The sequence below is a fragment of the Piliocolobus tephrosceles genome, chromosome 18, assembly GCF_002776525.5.
Source record: "Piliocolobus tephrosceles isolate RC106 chromosome 18, ASM277652v3, whole genome shotgun sequence".
NCBI classification, from domain to species: domain Eukaryota; kingdom Metazoa; phylum Chordata; class Mammalia; order Primates; family Cercopithecidae; genus Piliocolobus; species Piliocolobus tephrosceles.
In genome coordinates, this window is record NC_045451.1 from 888,805 (window position 1) to 913,613 (window position 24,809).

General features: G+C 40.4%; 2 protein-coding genes across 7 annotated transcripts in view; one reads left to right on the plus strand and one right to left on the minus strand.

Annotated features, from left to right (window-relative positions):
- The window catches only part of ATP9B (ATPase phospholipid transporting 9B (putative)), a 268,072-nt gene that overhangs the window by 81,925 nt on the left and 161,338 nt on the right, over positions 1–24,809 (minus strand). For all 5 annotated transcript variants that reach the window (XM_026455182.1, XM_026455183.2, XM_026455181.1 and 2 more), the window contains one exon: positions 14,680–14,840. In XM_026455182.1, coding sequence (XP_026310967.1) covers positions 14,680–14,840 — 161 coding nt within the window. The remainder of the gene's footprint in view (positions 1–14,679; positions 14,841–24,809) is intronic.
- Positions 5,350–8,535, plus strand: LOC113225015 (heterogeneous nuclear ribonucleoprotein A3-like). Of its 2 annotated transcripts, XM_026455185.1 has the most exons (2): positions 5,350–5,406; positions 5,473–8,535. In XM_026455185.1, exons 1-2 carry the CDS (start codon positions 5,401–5,403, stop codon positions 6,535–6,537), a joined length of 1,071 nt encoding a protein of 356 aa, XP_026310970.1. In that variant the 5' UTR covers positions 5,350–5,400; the 3' UTR covers positions 6,538–8,535. The 2 variants fall into 2 exon arrangements, with proteins under 2 accessions (XP_026310970.1, XP_026310969.1); XM_026455184.1 differs by having other exon boundaries at positions 5,401–8,535.

Below are 24,809 nucleotides of genomic sequence, written 5' to 3' on the forward strand. Positions count from 1 at the left end.
GACAGCGGGTACACTGCAACCCAAACCCCGAGACAGCGGGTACACTGGATACACTGGATACACTGGAACGCACTCATGCAAGAGAATGACAAGCTGCAAGAAACGAGAAGAGGACAACACAACCTCCTGCATGCAGCCATGTTAAACAAAAGGAATAAGACAAAAAGAAAACATCCAGTATGATTTCAATTACAGAAACTAACAAAACAGGAAAAACGAATTCACAGCTGACTCTCAAACAACACAGGCTTGAACTGTGCAAGTCCACTCAGATACGGACTCTTTTTAGTAAGTCAAGTCAACCCTCCGTATCTGAGGGCTCTGCATCTGCAACCAAACATGCATCAAAACACAGTATTCCTGGGAGGCAAACCCCGCAGACACTGGCGGTCCACTTGTCCTACGGACAGGTTTTGCAGGGCCCACCGTGGGACCCGGGTATGTGTGCGTTTTGGTATCCATGGAGGCTGCTGGAACCAGTCCCCCATGGGTACCAAGAGGTGACTGCATATATTTAGATATGCAATTTTTAGATGGCAAACCTTTAGGAAAAGCAAGAAATTAACCATAAGAGCAGCATTCCATAATGTATACATACACCAAAACATTACATTGTATCTCATAAATAAATATAATTCTCTATTAAAAATGAAATGAAAACTTTAAAGCCCACACATTTCAAAACAAAACTATGCTCAAAGGCTGCTAAAGCAGCCCGTGCAACGAAAAGTAATAACTTTTTCGATAGATTAAAACAAATTTGTTAACTATAATTTTTTAAAGCCAAGACAGTGATTATTTCAAAAGAAATGAAATGAATTGTGCAAAAATATATTTTCTAAGCCAATATAAAAACTGGCACATAATTCATGCTATAACTAATAAGAGATTTATACAGAAAAAGTATAAAAGGAAACATCTTAAGCGTGTATGGCACCTTAACTCTGAAACTGCGTGAAGATAATGGTGCTAAGCGCTAGACGGTTTTGCAGCCACGCTGGACCCTCAGGGTTCAGGTATGGAATCCCTGGCATATGTGCCACGTAAAGGGGATGGACTGTGGTATTAGAAAAGCAGTATTCACCAGTTTTCCTGTCACAGCATCTCCACTGACCTTAAAATCTGGAAAACAAGCTTCATCGTAGAAATTTTTCAAATTGTTTCCCCAAACAATCTTAGAAACCTCTTCATTTTTCTGAATTTTCTGAGTTCAAATAAGCAAACCAGAAAAAGGGGCTCTTTAGCCAAAATTACTTCTAAACTATGCCCTTTTTCTATCAAATAACTTCTCTGTTCCCCAGCACTATTTCCACAATCAGAGGCAATAAGGTTTGTATATATAAAATAAAACTTTGTTTTATTTCAACTTTATATAAAACTAGTGATGAGAGTTCATGAATTAGCCATGCTCAGTAACTAAAAACTTAACAAAAAGATAAATTATAGAAAAATATTTTTTTCCTAAAGAAAAATATATTATTTAAAAAAAAAAACAACTAAACAAACTTGAACGTTTAGGGACAGGTTTTTGGCTTTTGTTGAGGGCTAGGTTGTAAGGAGAGGAGGAAGAAGTAATTTAAAGTTTTAGATAATTTTTACTTCTGTGGAGAGAAAGAGCAGGGAAAGGAGAGGGAGGGAGGGGGACAGGGCGTCCAGATGAAGACGCTGAGGACTGAGCTGCAAGACCTTGAGGGTGTGCGCCATTCATCCCTGCATGCTCACACACAGCGGCACGGGGCGTGTACTAAGCTGAATGGCCCATCGCAATACCTTCCCAAAAGCACATACTTGGATGTTGAGTAAATGAAGAACCATTACACATTCAACCAAGTGTTCAGCATGCAGAAGGCTGAGCTGCCTATTAAAAAGTGAGAGCTTAGCAGGACACTTAGCAGGACAAGGAGACATCCTCCCACAACACTCAAGGAACAACAGGCGGAAAGGAAACACTCGGGAATATCGGGAAACTGAACTGTTTCTTAAAAGCCAAACAGTGGCCATGGGACACTGCAGCATCTCACCCTTCCTGACGCTACCTTGCCAAGAGCAGGGGATGAAGCATTTTGTAAAAAATGACTCTATGTGGTGCGCTGGTTTCTTAAAGATGCCATCACTAGATGTCTTACAGCAACAGAATGTTATTTTCTCACCATCTGGAAGGTGTGGGCAGAGCTGCTTCCTCTGGGACACTGGGCGGGGTGGGGTGGGGTGGGGCGGGTGGAGGTGGCTGTTCTGCCTCTCTCCAGCTCTGGGTCTGCTCACAGTCCTTGGCGTGCCCTGGCTTGTAGTGGAACCATTCCAGTTTCTGTCATTGTCTTCACCTCACCTTCTCCTTGGCATATTCCTACTCCTTTGATTACAAGGACAGTCACTGCAATTAGGGCCTACTCTAATTCAGGATGGTCTCGTTTAGAGATCATTATCTTAATCATATCTGCAAAGACTCTTTTCTCAAGTAAGGTCCCATTCATAGATGTCTTGTGGGCATATGTTTTGGGGGCCATCACTGCATGCACGGGAGTCCACCCTCTAGCATTCCCCAAATTTACATCAGTCCCAAATGCAGAATACATTTACCCCACCCCAATATCCCAAATATCTCAGCCTACTATAGCATCAACATTAAGTCCCAAATCTCATCCAAACCGCATCTGCTCAAATGTCCCAAATCTCATCATTTAAACTATCTAAATTAGGTATGGGTGAGACACTGGCCATGGTCCATCCTGGGACCTAAGTTCCTCTCCACCTGTGGACCTGTGAAACTAGAAAACAAGCTATCTGCTCCCAAAATACAGTGGTGGCACAAGGATAGATAGATATTTCCATTCCAAATGGGAGAAACTGGAAGGAATATAAGATCACCGATTCCAAGCAAGTTTGAAATTCAGCAAGGCAAACTCTGTGAAGTTTCAAGAGCTGAGAATAACAGAATAACTGCGTCTCAGTGCCCCTTAGGCCGACAGCTCCATGACCTCTGCACTGCCCATGTCAATGCTGGCCCTGGGGTCATTCTTCCTCTTTCTGAAAGGCAGCACATGCTGGCAGCCAGTAGCTCTATCAAGCTGTTTCCTGCCTATCAGATTTTGGGAGTCCAACAGCCTTCTCTCATCTCATCCTCTGTTCCTTTAGGTCAAGCTGGTAGTTTCTGCTGATAAAACATGATGGGTCTCCTGTGCATACCCTGAGAGTCCACACTATTAGAAAACAGACCCCAACACAGATCCTTCTTGGATAGCCCCTCGCTATTCCTGGTTTCTGCAAAGCTGCTGAGTACCTCCTCTAGTCAGCCCCTGAGAGGATCTGGCTCTGTGTCTCCACCCAAATCTCATCTTGAATTGTAATCCCCACGTGTAGAGGGAGACAGGTGATTGGATCATGGGGACGGTTTCCTCTATGCTGTTCTCGTGATAATGAATGAGTTCGCGTGAGGTCTGGTGGTTTGATGAGTGTGGGACGGTTCCTCCTTCACATGCTCACACCTTCTCCTGCTGCCTTGTCATGATAATGAGTTCTTCTGAGATCTGACGGTTTGATGAGTGTGTGATGGTTCCTCCTTCACATGCTCACACCTCCTGCTGCCGTGTTGTGATAATGAGTTCTCATGAGGTCTGATGGTTTGATGAGCGTGAACAGTTCCTCTGATGGTTTGGTGAGTGTATGATGGTTCCTCCTTTACATGCTCACACTTTGTCCTGCTGCCTTGCGAAGGTGCCTACTTCCCCTTCCACCATGATTACAAGTTTCCTGAGGCCTACCCAGCCATGCAGAACTGTGAGTCAATTCAATCTCCTTTGTTTATCAATTACCCAGTCTAGTGTAGTATCTTCACAGCAGTGTGAGAACAGACTAATACCTGCCTCTAATCTATCTCTTCAAGCAAAACGCCACCTGGACATACCCTTGGTGAATGCTTTCCAAACAGTGAATCTCCCAATATTAGCATTTTATGCAATCTGGATAGGCTCCAAATTTTCCAAATCATCAATACCTGAATATCACATCTAGGTCTAAAGAAGTTGAAAACACTCTTTTCACCAAGCATTCTACCTGGAAAATAAGGTCTTACTAAAGCTGTTTGGTAAATTAGCAAAAACCTGTAAAATGTCACAGAAAGGGTACCTAACCTAAAAGTAACCTGATAAATCTCCTAGAAGTTTTCCTTCAGAAAAGTTCCTTACTAAATCCAGGAGCAATGACTGCTGTGCCTGTGCTGCCTGACACTTTCGGTCCTCCAGGGGTGTGCCGACTGCACAGAGCTCTGGGGTCCCCAGTCCGTCTGCTCCGGAAGCTCACGGGCAAGCATCCCCACGCTCACTGGGTTGGGTGCCAGAGCCCTGGTCAGTGAGAGGGAACCCCGTCTCCCAGCCACACACACCTGCACCTGCAGTGCTTCCACAAAGCCGCTGTACTGACAAGAGGTTCCTCGGTGTTCGCAAGAAGGACAAAGCCGCTGTAGTGACAAGAGGTTCCTCGGTGTTCGCAGAAAGACAAAGCCGCTATATTGACAAGGGGTTCCTCGGTGTTTGCAGAAGGACAAAGCTGCTGTATTGACAAGGGGTTCCTCGGTGTTCTCAGAAGGACAAAGCCGCTGTATTGACAAGCGGTTCCTCGGTGTTCTCAGAAAGACAAAGCCGTTGTATTGACAAGGGGTTCCTCGGTGTTCGCAGAAGGACAAAGCCGCTGTATTGACAAGGGGTTCCTCGGTGTTCTCAGAAAGACAAAGCTGCTGTATTGACAAGGGGTTCCTCGGTGTTCGCAGAAGGACAAAGCCACTGTATTGATAAGGGGTTCCTCGGTGTTCGCAGAAAGACAAAGCCGCTGTATTGACAAGGGGTTCCTCGGTGTTCGCAGAAGGACAAAGCCGCTGTATTGACAAGAGGTTCCTCGGTGTTCGCAGAAGGAACACCTTTATCACTTCGTCAAACAACATTCTGCTGGTAACACCCACATATGCCTCATGTGGGAGTAAAAACACTCTGACCCACACTGATAAGACAGTTTTTGCATTATCAACTACACTGGTATATAGCATTTCAAAGCATATGGACGAAAGAGGTAATGATTAAAGAGGGAAGTAACTGCAAGTCCCTGACCTCAGAGAACTTTAAATGAATATAGAATTCTGATAATCAATTTTCCTTTTCTTATGAGAGATGCACAGGATTTAGGGAACATGTATGAATTTTAGAATTACAAAAGTAAAAGTTAAATACTATAATATTTTCCTTTGAAATTTACAATGTAAATTCTATCAAGTAACTCAAAATATTTTACTTCATACAGAGGACTTTTTATAAAACAGCTTAAATTTGAAAAGCCCTTTAAGAGTATTAGGACAGCCTCTTCCTCTCGGTCCCATATTGAACTCGAGTTGGAAGAGGCGAGTCCGGTCTCAAAATGGAGGTAAAACCGCCGCCCGGTCGCCCCCAGCCCGACTCCGGCCATCGCCGTCGCTGCCGGGGGGAGAAGGGCCATGATCCAAAGGAACCAGAGCAGTTGAGAAAACTGTTTATTGGTGGTCTGAGCTTTGAAACTACAGATGATAGTTTAAGAGAACATTTTGAGAAATGGGGCACACTCACAGATTGTGTGGTAATGAGAGACCCCCAAACAAAACGTTCCAGGGGCTTTGGTTTTGTGACTTATTCTTGTGTTGAAGAGGTGGATGCAGCAATGTGTGCTCGACCACACAAGGTTGATGGGCGTGTAGTGGAACCAAAGAGAGCTGTTTCTAGAGAGGATTCTGTAAAGCCTGGTGCCTATCTAACAGTGAAGAAAGTTTTTGTTGGTGGTATTAAAGAAGATACAGAAGAATATAATTTGAGAGACTACTTTGAAAAGTATGGCAAGATTGAAACCATAGAAGTTATGGAAGACAGGCAGAGTGGAAAAAAGAGAGGATTTGCTTTTGTAACTTTTGATGATCATGATACAGTTGATAAAACTGTTGTTCAGAAATACCACACTATTAATGGGCATAATTGTGAAGTGAAAAAGGCCCTTTCTAAACAAGAGATGCAGTCTGCTGGATCACAGAGAGGTCGTGGAGGTGGATCTGGCAATTTTATGGGTCGTGGAGGAAACTTTGGAGGTGGTGGAGGTAATTTTGGCCGTGGTGGAAACTTTGGTGGAAGAGGAGGCTATGGTGGTGGAGCTGGTGGTAGCAGAGGTAGTTATGGAGGAGGTGATGGTGGATATAATGGATTTGGAGGTGATGGTGGCAACTATGGCGGTGGTCCTGGTTATAGTAGTAGAGGGGGCTATGGTGGTGGTGGACCAGGATATGGAAACCAAGGTGGATATGGTGGCGGTGGTGGAGGATATGATGGTTACAATGAAGGAGGAAATTTTGGCGGTGGTAACTATGGTGGTGGTGGGAACTATAATGATTTTGGAAATTATAGTGGACAACAGCAGTCAAATTATGGACCCATGAAAGGGGGCAGTTTTGGTGGAAGAAGCTCGGGCAGTCCCTATGGTGGTGGTTATGGATCTGGTGGTGGAAGTGGTGGATATGGTAGCAGAAGGTTCTAAAAACAGCAGAAAAGGGCTACAGTTCTTAGCAGGAGAGAGAGCGAGGAGTTGTCAGGAAAGCTGCAGGTTACTTTGAGACAGTCGTCCCAAATGCATTAGAGGAACTGTAAAAATCTGCCACAGAAGGAACGATGATCCATAGTCAGAAAAGTTACTGCAGCTTAAACAGGAAACCCTTCTTGTTCAGGACTGTCATAGCCACAGTTTGCAAAAAGTGCAGCTATTGATTAATGCAATGTAGTGTCAATTAGATGTACATTCCTGAGGTCTTTTATCTGTTGTAGCTTTGTCTTTTTCTTTTTCTTTTCATTACATCAGGTATATTGCCCTGTAAATTGTGGTAGTGGTACCAGGAATAAAAAATTAAGGAATTTTTAACTTTTCAATATTTGTGTAGTTCAGTTTTTCTACATTTTAGTACAGAAACTTTAACAAAATGCAGTTTTGAAGGTGTTTCCTTGTGAGTTAACAAGTAAAGAAGATCATTGTTAATTACTATTTTGTATGAATTTTGCTAAAGTTAACTGTAAAGAAACACCTGCTGACTTGCAGTTTAAGGGGAATCTAGTCTCCCCATTTCCAAACCATGATATGAATGGGCGCTGACATGTGGAGAGAAGAGATAATTTGTGTGTTTGCAATGTGTGTTTTAGATATGCAGGATTGGGTATTTAAATTAGCATTTGTGAATTTAATAGCATTAAGATTACCTTCAAATGAAAAAAATCTCAAAATTTCTATTTGGTTTTTGTGCATTTTCTTTTAAAATGTAATCATATGATTTTAGTGTGTGTTAGACTTGCTGAGTCTTAGCTGTGTTTAGAACATCTCCATACATTTACCTTGGTCAAATTTGAACTGCTGCCATAGGTTTTGGGTGTAAAGAATGTTTACTGTCCTCCATTTAAATTCTGAAAAGGGATAATGGATGTTTCCCCTCTCCTACGTTAGAAACCATTCTTAAAAACTTTTACAAATATAGAACCATTAAGCCTGCTATATCTGAGCAAATTAGTAGGTACCTTTTTTTTTTTTCTTTTTTTAAAGCACAAGAGGCCCATAAATCTTGAGTTACTTTCCTTAGTTTAGATTTTTTTTTTGATACAAGTTTTCAGAGCAAGAGAATAAAAATGATGCGTTATTAAACCCCTAACTGGCTGGCATGCTTTCCTGTTTGTATTCTATACATTTTGCTGGATGAAACCAAGGATAGTTTAGGTATAATTGTCCAAAATAACCTAACTGCAGCAGAAATGTAGCACAGTTGCTTAGTACAGGCTTCTCACTTCCTACAGACCTGAATTCAAATTTGGATAGTCTTGAGTTCTTAAATGCCCAAAGAACACACTGTTATTTCTTGTGTATATTTCAACATAAATCATGTTGTTACCAATTGGTTTGGAAGGCCCTGGTTGAGAAGACTTAGATAATAAGGTCATATATATATATATAGTAATATAAACCGATGTCTACTGTTTTGCGCCAGCTAGTGCTTACAGTTTCATTTGAGCCCTGAGTATGTGCCCTGCTGTTACTCTTTCTTTGGTAGTTGAACGTTGAATTCAAGTCTTTCTTTTTGTTTTAAGAAGTACTAAGCAAACAAGCAATAAAAAGGGGAATGGGGCGTGCTAGTGTTTGAATATGCTCTCTTGTTGCTCTAATTCTGTGCCTCTGTGCATTAATATTTGGATGCATGCAATGCCAGCATGGAAATTGGTCTTCACACATACTGCAGTTTTCCAGAAACATTCACAAAACAATAAATGTAACAGACATTCCATTTGTTAATGGGCATATATGTGAAAAGCAGTGTAGAAAATAGGCTAATATTAGAAAATGGTTAAGTCCTTAATAACTTCAAGTGTGGTTATATAATGGACACTGTCAATGTTCATAACTTAAACCTGGGTACCTGGTCAAAATAATGCTTGGGAAACATTAAAATTGAGCTAAATTGTCTCAAGTTCTTTTATTCATATAAATAAAGTTTAAAGGAATGGGGGAAAAAAAAAAAGAGTATTAGGACAACAGAGAAAAAAGCACTTTACTTGGGAAGCCGATGTGGGCAGATCACAAGGTCAGGAGATAAAGACAATCGTGGCTAGTATGGTGAAATCCCGTCTCTACTAAAAATACAAAAAATTAGCCGGGTATGGTGGCGGCGCCTGTAGTCCCAGCTACTTGGGAGGCTGAGGCAGGAGAATGGCGTGAACCCAGGAGGCGGAGCTTGCAGTGAGCCGAGATTGCGCCACTGCACTCCAGCTTGGGTGACAGACCAAGACTCCGTCTCAAAAGAAAAAAAAAAAAAAAAGAAAGAAAGAAAAAAGCATTTTACTTTTCAGATATGCATACCGTGCAAAACCAAAACATATTTTAGAAGTCTTACCTTTTATTCAATCCAAAAGCATATTTAGCAAATACTAGAACGTGTCGTTATTCATATTTTACGTCAACTTTGCAAAAGGAAAACAAACTTGGCTTTAATCAAATGTGAACTTTAATTCCCCGAATCGTTGTCCTGTGCTTTCGACATCAACGGATCTCACCCCTGCGTGCACCCTGTGTCACTGCATCCTGAGTGAGAGAAACACAGTAGAGCCTTGTGTTGAAGTGGTGTGAGACGTTCTGGAGCTAAACAGAGGGGAAGTGATAGTTCTTCCCCAAAAGCCTCTCCAAGCATGACCGAACATGCTAAACATCAAACTGTTGACTGAAAAACCAGAGCAAGAGAGACCTGCAGAAAGCCTACCATCGTCCTCATTTTCTAAGCAGACACTAGAGACGATACACAGACTTAATCTGGGGTGTGGGCATTTTATGTAGATATAAGTATGCATAGTCATATTTGTAAGTCTGTATAAACACACTGGAAAGGTTTGACAGAATTTGAGTAGAGATAGCAGGATTACAGATCATACTTATCATCTTCTCTTATTATTAGTTTTTTTTTTTTTTCTTTCTTTCGAGACAGGCTCTTGCTCTGCTGCCCAGGCTGGAGTACAGTGACGTGATCTCGGCTCACTGCAGCCTCCACCTCTGGGGCTAATGCGATCCTCCTGCCTCAGCCTCCCAACTAGCTAGGACTACAGGTGCATGCCACCGTGCTTAGCTAATTTTTTGTTTGTTTGTTTGTTTGTTTGTTTTGGAGAGACCAGGTTTCACCATATTGCCCATGCTGGTCTCTAACTCCTGGACTAAAGCTATTCACCTGCCCTATTTTCTATTTTGTTTTACTATAAATACATATAATTACGAAGGTATGAAAACAAAAATTAGTTTTAGTTAAAAAATGCTTATTACATAAACTAATTTTCATAACTATAATTAATTTTTCTTGGTAACCGGATCAGGAAAAGGTCAAATCTTTCTATATTATTTTACTAAAGAAAGAAGCAACTGGAGATAGTCCATATAAATAAAATATTTCACTAAAACATAATAAAAGTCCCAATACTGTTCAATAGTTTCTGTCAGTTAAAGACAGAGGTACCCTAGATACAAAAGGAAGCAAAGCTCTCATGAGGCCTTTTATGCGGTGAAAGAGAAGCAGCCTTGAAAGGAACATCATGTGACATTCTAGAACTGAAAGAAATCAGTTGACTTTAAGAAAAATCAAATTAATGAGAGCAAAAAAGAAGGAATTCCTAGAAAAAGATGTGTTTGCTCAACAGACACGGGAGCAGCGCCCTGTGCTGGAGGCTGGGGAGGCCGACCTGGAGTGCACACGTGCCAGCCACTGGCCATCTCTGCTGTGCTGGGACAACGTGCTTTCTCTGCCAAGACATTTTCCCCAGGTCTTCCACGGTGGCCTCACCATGCAGGCCACTGCTTAATGAGCACCCGGTCAGGGAAGGCCTACATTGCTCTGAAGCCCTGCAAGGTTCTCTCTGTTCCAGTGACCGGTTTGACTTTACTACATAGTGTTTTACCACTATGTAACTGTTTCGTTTATATGCTTTCGCCTGTCCCCTCCGATTAAGAAGAGGCCAAGGGCACTGGATGGCCTGCCCATTTGTTCTGTGTCAGCAGGGGCCAGTGCATCAGCTTTTACTATTTACTGACCACAACACTTACCTTGCTACCTTGTATTGTCTCTTTATTTCTTTGAGACAGAGTTTTGCTCTTTTGCCTGCCCAGACTGGAGAGCAGTGGGGCAGTCTTGGCTCACTGCAACCTCCACTTCCTGGGTTCAAGCGATTCTCCTGCCTCAGCCTCTCAAGTAGGTGGGATTACAAGTGTGTGCCACCACACCCCACTAATTTTTGTATTTTTAGTAGAGACGGGATTCCACCATGATGGCCAGGCTGGTCCCAAACTCCTGACCTCAGGTGATCCACCTGCTTTGGCCTCCCAAAGTGCTAGGGATTACAGGTGTGAGCCACCTCGGCCGGCCAAAATAAAAAGTAATGGGATTGAATGTGAATAATACGCATTGTATTTTCCAAGTCTTACTTCAGACATAATCATTAAGGTTATTCTTCTGTAAATGAAATTTACCCTGCTAAAAGCCCTTATCCTCTTTGAAAAAAGACTGATCAAGAATATGTAGGACGATTCGCTAGAAACACCCTTTTACTACTGCAGTAATGGTAAGAAGGTTGTGGCCTGGAGGTCTAGTGCAAACACTGAGTATAAACCAAACAGGATGACAAGATGAAAGCAAATGTCGACTAGTAAAGCATGTAAGTGGATGGGAGAGGGGAGATGAGCTGACTTAAAATATTTTAGGGTCTTAGCATTGATTGAGAGAAGAGGAAAGATAAAGCTTAACTTTAAACTTTACTAAATATTACATATTAAATATGTAAAACTTCTAGGGAAAGCACAATAATAGAAATATAGAGGCCGGGCGCGGTGGCTCAAGCCTGTAATCCCAGCACTTTGGGAGGCCGAGACGGGCGGATCACGAGGTCAGGAGATCGAGACCCTCCTGGCTAACACGGTGAAACCCCGTCTCTACTAAAAATACAAAAAATTAGCCGGGCGAGGTGGTGGGCGCCTGTGGTCCCAGCCACTCGGGAGGCTGAGGCAGGAGAATGGCGTGAACCCAGGAGGCAGAGGTTGCGGTGAGCTGAGATCCGGCCACTGCACTCTAGCCTGGGCGACAGAGCAAGACTCCGTCTCAAAAAAAAAAAAAAAAAAAAAAAAAAAAAGAAATATAGGGTATCATTTCAAGTTAATAGAAAAAATGGAATTGAAAAAACTCCAAAGGTTGCAAGAAAGAAAAGAAAAATAAATACAGAAGTAAAACAAACAGCAAAAATAAGGTGGTATAAATTAACACAAATAAAGTATTAATCACAGTAAGTGTAAAGACAGTAGCATGGGATTTAAGACAACATCACTACCACCTAGCTAATGCTGTTTATAAGAAATTTTCATTCACCAGAATAATAAGAGCTATTCTAAACCTGTAAGCAACTAATAACATAGCCTCACAATATATAAAGCTAGAATTCACAAAATGGCATGGGAAAATGGACAAGTTCATTATTATGGTGAGAGATTTGCACACTCTCAGTAACTAAAAAGTTAAGGAGTTTAAAAAAAAAAAAAACAACAGTAAAGCGCATACATTAAAGAAGATCAATCTAATGGATATAGAATAATTCATGTAAAAATACACATATTTTTAAAGCATACATGGAATATTTATAAAATGACCACATACCAATCCACAAAGCAAATAGTAATGAAAACAACATGCTATGAGGCTCTGGAAGCAACTTGCAGGGGAAGAATCCCAAACACGTTCTGTGTTATGAAGCTCTGATAAAAATGAACACATAACCTAATATAACCCAAAAGGCAGATACTGCAGAAGTGTCTATCAACATATTTTGGGAGTTGAAATACATTTTCTCCATAGGAGAAAAATATGCCACCCTTGAGACAGGTTCTCAAGCTGGCACAAACATGTATATGTGCCTCACCATGTGCCTTACGTGGAGCTCCTGAGAACCAGAGACTCGACTCCCATTAGTCAGCAGGTCTTCGAGTGACAAGGCCACAGTGTCAGGAGGTGTTCCCTGCAGCTCTAGGAGAAGCAGCTCCTCCATCTGGGCCAGTCACTGCAGCCTGCTTTGCCTGAGACAGGCATTCCAACCGCCAGAAACTAAGAAAAGCAGGAGAAATGTCTTATTTCCCCCTTCACTTGATGGCTAACCTATCTTCTCACGTGACAATACAAAAATGGACACCAGGGTTCATTCATGTGTCTGGAGACAAAGGAGACTCTTGGGAGCGGTGGAATCAAACAGAGGAAGCTGGTGGAGAGAAGATGCAATGTGTGAAGGGCCTGGGATCAAGGTGAGTATTTAGGCTGAACAACAAATGAGAACTACCTGAAGGACCATCACATCCGAATAAGTAAATTCTGGCATGACAGACAGATACAAAAGGCAGGTTACTTTCTGGTTATACTTTGTTAATTGCCACTTAGCCAGTGGGGGGCCTGGGTATTTTGAGGACAAAGACGAACAGAGTCCACTTGTGGCACTCAATACGTGCTGGCACAGGAACTGTGAGGATCTGTGCTTGGGTCCTCTGAGCAGGACGGGGCCTTTGTAATGGGTCCATTCAACAAATACTTACGGAGGCCCTACCACATCCCAAGCGTGCTCCGTTTTAGGCCCTAACTAGGACACAACAACAAACGGGCCACACAAGGCCTCTATTCTCACAGGGCTTAGTGAGAAGAAAGAAACGGGCAACAAACAAGATGAATGTCATAGAGATCTACACAGAATTCAATAGGCTGCTGTGATAGCAAGTGGCTGGCTGTTTCTTGGTCTATACTGAGCAGACAAAGGCAGCCTCTCTGAGGAAGAGTATTTAGGGTAAAAGCCAAGTGACGTGACAAGACAAGCCTAGCCACGGAATGATGAGGTACAGGAGCACCGAAGCAGAGGACACAGCTAGGGTGGGAAGCAGCTGGCACATGGGGATGGCTGCAGTGTGGTGGGAGAGGAGAGTGGGGAAGGTGGGCCTTATTAGGTTCAATCCACAAGTCAGGTTGGAACAGCCATCTCTGCAGTCAGCTTTATGGAGTGGAGAAAGTCCATGTCAGCAGCAAGTCACACGGCTGCAACGAGAAGTTGCTGTTTGCTGCGTGCTCTCTGCACAGGCCTGGCCACCATGAACCAGCAACACTGTGGAAGGGAGCGTCCACAGGAATCTGTGCTGTGACGGGCAGAAAGGAGGCTGATTTCCTACCTCTCGAATATACTGGGTGAGAGCAACTGGATTCATTCCCAGGGATTGTCTGTGAGGGCAGTGCAGCGTGTACACATCCCAAGAACAGATTATAGCTCTGACTTGATGACGTAACTAAATGGAAGAGACATCACCTTTTAGAGCAAATTTTGGAGAAAGCTGGGGTTAGAAATAGAGATATCTTTCTCTTCAAAGTGGCTACCTCCCTGAGCCTAAGCATTCTATACTGTTTTAGTCCGTTCTCTGTTACAAAAGGTAGATGTTCTAGATTCACACTTTATCCACCGTGAGGGTCGGCTGCTCATTCCTATGAACGTTTTAAATCATATCTATTAAGAATATCTTTCTTAAAATATTTTTGAAAATACTTTAAAATGGATTTATGTTCATATGGTAAAATATTAGTCTTTACATTAAATAGGCATCTAATATTAACTACTTATAGCCCAATCTGTAGTTATAACATAGGTTAACATTTTGAAATGATAGTCCATATGAAAAACACAGCCTTAATATTTTATCTAACTCGACAGATATTAGATATATTAAATAGAACTTTAAAATGCCAATGATTCCACACAGATCAAAGGGCACTGGAAATTTAAAAGTCTATCAGCAAAAAACAAAACTAGTTTTGTGCAATTCTGGTTTATGTTTCATCAGGAAATATCCTCTGACTGTTGAAGAAGACACCATCAGCACGTTCACTATCAGGAAAGTATGACACCTCTAGATCATTCTACCGGCACTGACGACGTCTCCCCAACAACACTTCCACTGAAGAATTCCTCCAGATTCCTCAGACCTCCTGGCTCTTACTTCTCTAGCTTTGTTTGGATAATTTCTTTCACACTGACAAAGATAAATTTCAATAAAATCATACTCAATGAAACCAGACATTTGTTTTACGTTCGTTTTTAAACCTACCTTATGGGAATGATGTAAGAAAAGAGGAGAAGGAACCGAAAAAGATTGCGGTACCATGGACCCACAAATCCTTGTAAGGTTACCATGACAACAGAAAGAGCAACTAAAGCCAAAAATAGTGCTTTCGTCAGCCGATTGAGTTCAAGGTCCAACAAACCAACCTGAAAGAAAAACACATAATACATGAACAAGCTAACCATAATGTCCCTAATATTATAAATCAGAATGCATGGTAATGATGACAAAAAAAACTTTAAAATTTTTTGGTATTAGCCTTTATTATAATGAAATATGAAAAACCTGTAACAGATTCAGGCAGAATTTCTAGAAATAAGTCATGATTCCCAGAGCATTTCCAGAAAGGGTCTACTGACAAAACACGAGGCCAGAGCACACAGCCGCAGTGAACTCAGACATGGCCTCTGGATGGGGGGTGCATTGGTCACTGGCTCAGGCAAAGTGAAACGCAAGCCTAGAGAAGGGCACTGGAAGCTTGCTCAGGGCGTGGCCCGGGAACAGAGAGTTCTGAGAGTGCGGGCGTGTCTTCCTTGCAAGTGCTACGCCATGGCCATGCCTCTGTTATCCGTGTGGGCGCCTCTGCACATCCCCCATGAGGATCCTACTCTAGATGGAGAGTTCCCAAGAACAGGACAGTATGTATGTCTTTCCGATCTATCAACAGTCTCTTTGAAAGAACTTGTCTTACAGCAAATTAAAAAAAAAAAAAAAAAAAAGCAATAGACAGTTAGCTTAAAATAAAACCTTTTTAATTTGCACAAATCATACATTGTATGTTCTCCCAGTCAGGTACACTACACACAAGTCCATTCTATGGATCGTTTACCAGCTGAGCAAAATGTGAGGGAAAATTATGTCAATAAGAATCAGTTCATTTTTTTGGCTGCATTCTGTATAGGATCTTGGAAACAGTGAGAACTAGCAACCCAAAAAGCTCTCACTGTACAAGTTAAGAGAATACAGCTCTTTTGAAGCATGTAGCTTCAATATCGAGCTCTAGCAATCACTGTGAACTGCTTCCCTTTGCTTGCTTTCAGTCCTGAAAGACCACAAGGCAGTCCAGTGAGTGGGGTTGGGGGATGAGAGGGAACTCGGCGCTGCAGGAGGGGAGGGAGAAGTGACACAGCACAGCAGCTAGGATTCCTCGGGACTCTGGATTTAGGCTAATTTAGATGCTGACTCTGCCACTTAACGGCATAACCTTGGGCAAGCTGGGCTTTGGTTTTCTTATCTGTAAAATAGGGATTGTGGGATATTTTCCTTACAGCCCCCAGGGGGTGCGAAGAGGGAGCGCAAGGCACAGTGGCCACAGTTCCTGCTGGGCAGTACGCTCCCCAGGTGTGCTGCTACTGCTCTTATTACACACTTGGATTGGAATCCACTTTCTCTGTTTACTAAATGTGTGACTTGAGGAACACCCTTAAATTCTTTGTTAAACCTCGTTTTCTTCATCTGTAAGTGGTGGTACCCCCGGGGCAGAGGTGCCAGGGTGAGAGGCCACTGCCTTCAGCACCACTAGGTTGGGGAACAGCATGTACTTAACTTACCTACTTATTTCTGATCTATGTGACATTAACAGAAGACTAAATCCTATCAGGTTGGTTATCTATCTGCCACCTCAATTTCTCCTGAATCTGGAATAACTTTTGAAAAGGAGTACATGAAGAAAACATGATTGCAAAAAACCTGATTAAAAAAATAAAAAGTTTGAGAATTACAGAGCTAATAAATAACTTGGTTTATTCTGTAGTGCCTTTTGAAAAATCTGTAACTTTGCCCAATAGAAAGCTAGCCTTTTCCCACAACTCATATATCTAGTTTATATCTGGTTTTGATTAATACTTTCCACAAACTCTCATGAGATCTTTAGAACCTGCAATTATCAAGCAAAAATAAAACTTTGTCAGAAAGTCCATTAAGCGCAGCTGCGAAGAAAACTCAACTAATTAAACAAATAAATTTAAATGTCTACTACATTTTGTGCTAAACTCTAAGGTTATGAAAACGAGCTAACTATAAGATTTTACCTGCAAGAAACAGCTAATCTAGTAGGAGAAATAAGATGAACACCAGTGATCTATGTTATAAAACAGAATCATAAAATAGTAAGTTTTCTTTTCTAACCAGGCTTGTTTTAAATCACTTCCTGTGGCCGACAGTCAGTACTACCATCGGTTAATAAATAGTTCATGGCCTTTCACAACAGTGTAGGCACAACAGGAGCAATGCCCAGGACTCCAAAGCCATGGGACTGGCAGTGCCCAGAGTGTGGGTTCCATGACCAACACAGACAGGGTGCTGCACTCGGCAGGGTGGGGCGGCCCCTCCTGCACTGTCCTGTGCACGCTGCCACAGGGCTCACTTGGCCACTTCACTGTGTAAGACTCCTAACTGAGGACACTTTAAACACAAAGTATCAGTTTTATATGAAAGAGCAACTGGATTCTAATGTAACAATTAATGAGACACTTGGCCTGCCACAAAAACTCTTCTCCATGTTGCAATACAGCAACACAGACAGCAGCTCATTTTCAACAGAAACTCTTCAAAGACTGCACATTCCCAGCTGTATATTCCCCAAAAAAGCACACTGCTCTCTAATCCACAACAGCAGATCCCCTTCTAGCCAAGTAAAATGTCCACAGCAACATCTTGGAGCTCCAGCATGGGCTTTTTCATCTCTGGGTCGGCCACAAGACCAGTAACAGCGCCGCTCCCCCAGATCACAAACAGTCTGAAAGGGAGCAATACTCAACCGGTTCTGAAGTTCCCAACGCTGCTGCGGGGATGGGCTGTGCCTTCCCTTGAGAACCGGGCAGCTGAAGACCTCGGCGGCTGATTTATCAGCTCTATTTAAAAAGCAGCACAACCAGGACAAATATCATGCAATTTCCGCTACTTCAACTACTACATAGTTTATGCTTGAATTATTGAGAAAAATAGGTTTTTGGATTAAAATGAAGAAAAATTAAGCCAGGGAAGTAGAGCATGTTTCAAAGCCCAGATCTTTTTGCTGTGACAAAGGCGGTCTAAGTTTCAGGCCTCACTGAGGATCAGATGAAGTCATTATTCATTCAGTCAGGGAAAAAAGACTCAATTACCTCAACCTAAAGATGCTATCAATGAATGCAAAGTGCATATTTTACTCTATTCATCCAAATCCCATTAAAAAGTGAAAGGAATGATTTAATCTGGCCTTCCAGAGTTGGTCTTTTTTTGTAATAAAATAAAGAATCACTGTCTTGCAAAATGCATAACCACCACCTCACACTTTCCCCTGCAACATAGCAGTGAGGAACTGTAAAAGCCAGGACAAAAACACTCAGAAATGAATACAAAGTTTCCTTTCAAAAAATGTCACGTATTGGGTGGAAACATTCAAAGCAGCCACTGCACACCGATATGCAGATCACTCAAAGCGTTAGTACCTTTCTCATTGATGAAGACAGATGTGGTCAGATGCTTGACTAGTGAATGTAACCATTTTGAAGCCAAGTACATGTTGTCTTCTCCCAACCCCTTTTAACTTAAAGAAGAGCAATAAAACATTTAGTGGAATAAAATACAACTTTTCAAAAATGGGCTGTGCCTTGCAGGTGGCCTTTTCTGAACTGTGACTCTTGTTCCTGGAATATAACTTGTAACCAAACTACAGTACATAGTGTAAATCTTGTAGGCTGCTTTTATTTTATTTTAATGTTTCCAATTCTAACAACACTGAGGAAAAGACACATTTCAACACTTGGGTTTTTTTTAACCCACTTCAATTAATAATCTTTTAATATTCAATTTCTCTGAAATATGTTTTTATTCAACTCATCTAAAATACAATCTGAACTCTTATAAGCTATTTAAAATAAAAACCAGTTAACTTATAAAGTTACAGATTCTATAAAGAAGGTGGTAACTTTAGTTTTGATGTGGATCTCTTCCTTCTTTAAAAAAATGTCTTAAATACCTGGACAGACCAGATATCTTTTGCCATGACTGTAAACTTTTCACTCATAAAATATATTAATCACTTGAAGTAATTATGACTGTTTAAGAAAAGGTAATGTAAATACACTCAGAAGTTATTTTCAACATTCATTGTCATCTCCTATATTAGGAGATGAAGCAAATTTTCTTCTACTTGTCATAATATTTGTTTTATTTGAAACAACTGTGATAACAAAATAAAATACACTACTGGAAATTTTAACCTCCAAGGGAAAATTTGTGCATAATGTCTAAGACAACCACAATGGTTCTACAAAGGGGCTGTTCTAGGATAATGAACACAATAATTGCCTGTATAATCTAAAATGCTACTAATGGCAACGATCACACATCCATTTAGCTCCTCTTTAATTTATGTACCAAGTTTAAAATAGCTAATGGTTCTCAGTAAAATAATGGTTTATACCAACAATAAAGGGTAAATACGGTATTCTCCAGCTTAATCAAGAAAAGATCAGCCTTTTTTTTTTTTTTAAGGAATGCTCGGACAAGTGAGAATCGGACCTTATCTCCATGACACAGCAACACTTCAATCCATCTCAAAGTTAAAACTCACACCACACTACTAAGTTCCTGATCAATCAATGTACACAGCAAATTGGAGTAGGCGTCGAATGCTGTAAAATCTCAGGCCCTATCCATGATTCAACAAAGTGCCTGCGCAACACTTACTGCTGATGACGTCACCCCGGGTGAACAGGATGTTGGCATCCAAACACTCTCACTCATCTTTTAAAACTCGCGCAGACTTACTCCTTACACAGAAGTAGTTTAGAATAGTAAAATGCAAAACTTCAGAGCGCCAATTTAAACTCTGGTAGAGCACTCGATTATTTTAGCTTGTCCTGTAGTTTCCCTGTGAACACAGGACAATCTGAAAAGTCCCGACTCTGACACCTCATTCATTCACGACTACTCTGCACAGGCAGAGAAGGACAGCTTTGTACATGGCTGACTATGTGCGGAAAACACAACTGTTAACGCTGCTTGTCTTTCATCCGCTGAACTATCTGTGGATCAGTTCTTCATTTAGAATTTGGACCCTGACTACAAAATTGATACAGGGCTATGCTTTAACCTAACTGAAATTCCTATAAAAAGCATATTCTTTTAAGTATCTTTGAAGTAAATAAGCCCTATATTTTCCACTGCTAGTAGAATCTTAAGAGACAAGAAAAAAAATAAGCAATTTTCAGATCTTCATTTGTGTTTCCACATTTCAAATAAATGAAACTCATGCACTAAATCTAAGTACTAAATTTTACAGCAACAACTTTTTCCATTACAAAGTTTAAATTAAAAGTATTACTTTTTAAAAAGTGATGCTACATAGTCTTTTTCCTTCTGAAGTTTATTATGTATTCTTTTTTGGATATGAACTACTAAGCCTTACGTGTGTGTGTAGTACATGCAGACTGACCACACACTACAGATGTGTCTGAGCCATTATTGTTTATCACCTCAGTGATCTGCAAAATAAGAAGGGTTTCTTTTAGCCATTATAGTCTGTTGGGTCAATAATCTGTGCTTTAAGAATTCCCTAAATAAGTATCAGCACAACAATTCTTAATGTTACAATTTATCAATTTAGTTCTTAAAAATCAAAACCTGTATTTATACAATAGACAATTTAAAGTCTATTCTGAAAGAGTATTTCATAACCTTCATGTTTACCTACCAAGAAATTTAACATTTTGCCTATTCTATACTCAGAATTTAAGGTTTTTCCCTTGCTTGCTATATAATTATATAGAATGTTTTCCCTTGAACATTTAACATTAAAAGAGTACTGTATTTTTCGTATAAACAAGAAAAGTATTAATGCAGAATCAGCTACTAAACAGGGAAAGCAAAACCACTTTTGAAACCAACATATGACACACAATTAAGAGACAAGGGAGTTCAAAGTAAACCCTCACACCTAGTTTACACAAACTGAAGCTACCCAACTTTTGATGTTACAGACAATACATACTGTCACTCTGTCAGCAGACCTATATAAACATGTTTTTAACGACAAAATTATTACTAAAATTTGCAAGCTAAGTTTGAAGGGGGCTTCATGAGTGCAGAATGAGGTTATCTTCTTAAACTGCTGGACTTCTAGATCACTTGAGAAGGTTCGATACTGGCTCTAGCATTTTCTAGGACATGTATCCACTCACCAGAATTTGTTATAATCGTCCATAATGTCAGAAAGTAGCATCATCTCTGAACACAATGTATACACATACACACATCTCATGTTTGCCCTTACAAAACTTATGCTTTCTACGTTCATACAGGACAACTGGATTCCATCTGTTGGTGTATGCCTTTACTGATATATTAGAACCTTCATCAAAGTAAATCAATGCATGAAAAGTCAGCAAATGCAAAGCAACACACTGGCTGAAAGGTAAGAAGTTAAAACTTTTATATTTAGTAAGTATTATAAATTCATTTGTTATAAATTCTTTCAAATGTTCTCAACTTGTGATACATCAAAACCATATTTAAAACAAAAATAAGCATGTGAGAACATGCAAAATGATCTAGAAACTATTTGGAAATTTAATTTTTGCTCTACGTATAGAAATTACATTAAAATCCAGGACTGAATATTAAGCCTATACATTTTCTAATGTACATTATTCCTAATCGTATTTTACAATCACCACATTGTTTATCTGAAAATCAGGAGGCGGAGGAGGCTGAAGTGTAAGAGTCACTCTCATTCCAACACTACACTGCCGACCACCGCTGCGCTGCTCACATCCTTCTCAGGGTCTTACACCTCACGCAGGCGGCTGGGAGGGGAAGCCAGCGAGCGCGGGGAGTGCGGGCCGCGGCCAGCAGGGGGAGCGCGAGGCCGGCGCCTGTCCTGATCTCCGCAGACCCACTCTCCGGAGAGCGCCGGCCATTTCTAACCCCGCTCTCCCGAAAGCGCCGGCCATTTCTAACCCAGCCAGTGCAGCACAATACATACACTCACTCATTTATTTATTTCTGAAAAAAGTGTTACCCTAAATATATGTTTTGTCATGCAGAAGGCAGGCCAGAATCTACAGACTTGAACATCCTGGATTATGGGGGTGGGAAGGGGCCCCTGAATAAAAATCTGGCATCTCATAAGAAGCCCTATTTCAAGACAGGACCTCGGAAATGCTGTGCACAGTCAGTAAGGTGGTGCCCGCCGCACAGTCAGTAAGGTGGTGCCCTCCTAAGGCTTTTTGAAGATTCCGGGCTAAAAAGTAAGTTGATAACACTGTAACAACAGCTTCCTTAATGATTTCAAGATCCTGAATATATTTACCTCTTTTTGGTCTTAATATAGGAAGGCATCAATTTTAAGTGGTTTTGCCAAGACCAGTAACCAATTTAAAATAATTCCATTAATAACATCAGCTATCCACTAACACCAGAAACCTCACAATGCAACATCATTCATAGAAGTGGCATTTGGTTTTCAGTCTAATGCATAGTTTATTTGGGTAATTTTATATTTAACAAATACTTTACAAAGAGCATGAACCTATTCTCTAAGCCTTACTATCTAAACACACAATACCCAGGACTTTACGGGGGGTCATAAAGCTCTCATTGTATTTTACAAACAAGCCAGCAAGCTCTGCAGGAACTCCAAGAAGAGCAGATCCCGCCAGTGGGGGGCTGGGAGGTCACTGGACCTCAGGGTCCCCAGAAGCCCAGGAGTTCTGACTGCTTCATGCTTCTTTACAAGGCGCACACTCAAATACTTCTTGCCCCAAGGCATATAAAAATAGAATCTATTCTAATAACAACTCTAAGTAGTACTGATACTGTAAAAGAAAGTCTCTTACTAGGAGACATAAAACTTTAAGAGACATAGTAAAGGGAAGACCATGGCTTTCTTTAAAATGATTTAAAATACAGAGCACTCATCTCCTTTCATTTTCTCAGTCTATTTCTAATAGTACACACTGAAGAGACTACGCTCTTTAGACATCTTGCTTCTGGGAGGTATCTGTCTTTTTATTTTACCCTGAATGTAGCAAGTCTTTATTTTAAATATCTCAGGGTAAGGTACAAACACTCTTAAAATATACTTTCAAATATTCATTTAAGTATAATTTACAAAATATATTGCTGAACAAAAAACTTGTACAGTACTAAAATGTCATCAGATTCTATTAAAAACTCATGAAGAAAAGTACTTTAATATGTGGTCAGGGCTTCTAATGTCACAGTAATCCGAAATTCCCAAGCACAAGGTCTGTCCTTCCTTCAAAGAGCTTTGAACTCTTTTCAAGGAGCTTAAAAAAAAAAAATTACCTGATGTGTTTCTAGCGTTCAGAATGTGAGATATTGAAGAAATTATTCTGATAAGTAGCTTCGAAATGTTGGGCCATAGATGGGGGAAAAAGGCTGAGATTCAGAAGAGAAAAACAGATGGGACGATTCCTTTTCACAAGCAAAGTGAGTCCCTGCAAATGCAGGTGTACAGGAGGGCAGGGGGTGGCCCAGCAGACAGGCACCAGCCTAGCCCTCCTTCCATGCAGCCTGCCTGGAACATGGCCATGAAAACTGTTTTTAAAGAAACTGTGCAGAATGGAGGGTGGGGTGGAGGGGAAGACCACTTTCCACCTGCTTATTTCTCTTATAAAATTTTAGAAAATAGAATGGTTAAAAGATTATTAATAAACAAGATCACTAATTTTATAATTAAAACTTTAATTTCCAACCTAGATTATCTTCATAAGAGGTAATGATACCGATTAGTTTCTACAGTAAAGTGAGAAATTTCTTCAGTAATTAATTTCAAAACGTTGGCATCTGAATTCTTTCTTTGGCATGCCAACAAGTATAATATATTTAATGGTTTGTGCAAGGGAATTTACTAAACAGTATCAGTGAAAAATATTTTTATATAAGATTCCAGAAAGTCTGGTTTCATTAAGGGCTACTTCAAACACTAAACATACCATTTGAAGTTGCTAATTGTTCTTGTAACAGTATCTTAGGAACCACCACAAAATGACAATGATCAGGAAAATTCCTGAATGCTTAACTGCTCAACTGTGGTCCAGCTGACTTCAGCATGTTTCCACCACCTTGATAACCTACATACAGCTGTATCAGAATCAGCACAGAAGAGATGTTACAGGACCTAGTCAAGGACACAAGGCTGTCATTGTCAAGTAACATGTCACTCTCTCCTTCTGTGTTTCTTGGCTTATTGTGTAAATACGTGGAGATTTATGAGCCACTGGAAGATCTCCATCCCATTTTCCAGATATCTGGCACCTACCACTATGTAAAATTACTCAAGACTATTTTTAAATCAAGAGTCATTAGCTGTCTTGACAAGACATATGACTAAAATATTTGCTGATCAGAACCACAATCAGTATTCTATTTAATTCTCCTTGCAATTAAATGCATATCACCGATTTATAATTATATTAAAAATGAGGATATATAAAATATTGACCAGTGTCTGAAACACCTCAAAATTACTATCATCTTAAACAAAGTCACTAGATTCTGTACATTTTCTGTTCCGCCCACACATCTGCTTAACTAGCTATTAACCAGAAGTTAATAATAGGTAAATGTTTTAATTTTTAAGGGAGAATAGTAGAATTGCAGACAGAATAGCAAAGAAAGAGAAAAAAGAATGAAGGATAGTTATAGCAGTCTAATAGCTAACTTTGAATTACATCATTTTCAAAAATCCATGGTTCTTAGGATTTGTATTCTTTTGTAAGTAAAATGAACTTTAGCAGATTTGCTGAGAATTTTAAATGAAAAAGGTATTATGGCTAAATAAACTTTTCATCTTGCATAATCACCATTTTATTATTAAAACTGTCTATTTAAGAAGTTTATTACTGGTATCTTGGCAAAATGCAACATTATTTTAAACCATCTAAAAATTTTTTGTTGCTTTATGTCTTCAGAGACATTTTATGAGTCATTTCATACTTAATGGTTTGTAAGCAATCCCAAGAGTTGGGAATTGTGTGAAAAGTTGCTCAGATTGACAGATAAAGTGAAAAGGTCTGTATTAATTTCCAAATAAAGAAATGCATGGCATGGTGTCGCACGATGATTATACTCCAAAGTACCAATTAGAACGCATCAGAAACTAG

Excerpts from the sequence above, each read along its gene's own strand:
- LOC113225015 (XM_026455184.1), top strand. The coding sequence starts at position 5,401 with ATGGAGGTAAAACCGCCGCCCGGTCGCCCCCAGCCCGACTCCGGCCAT.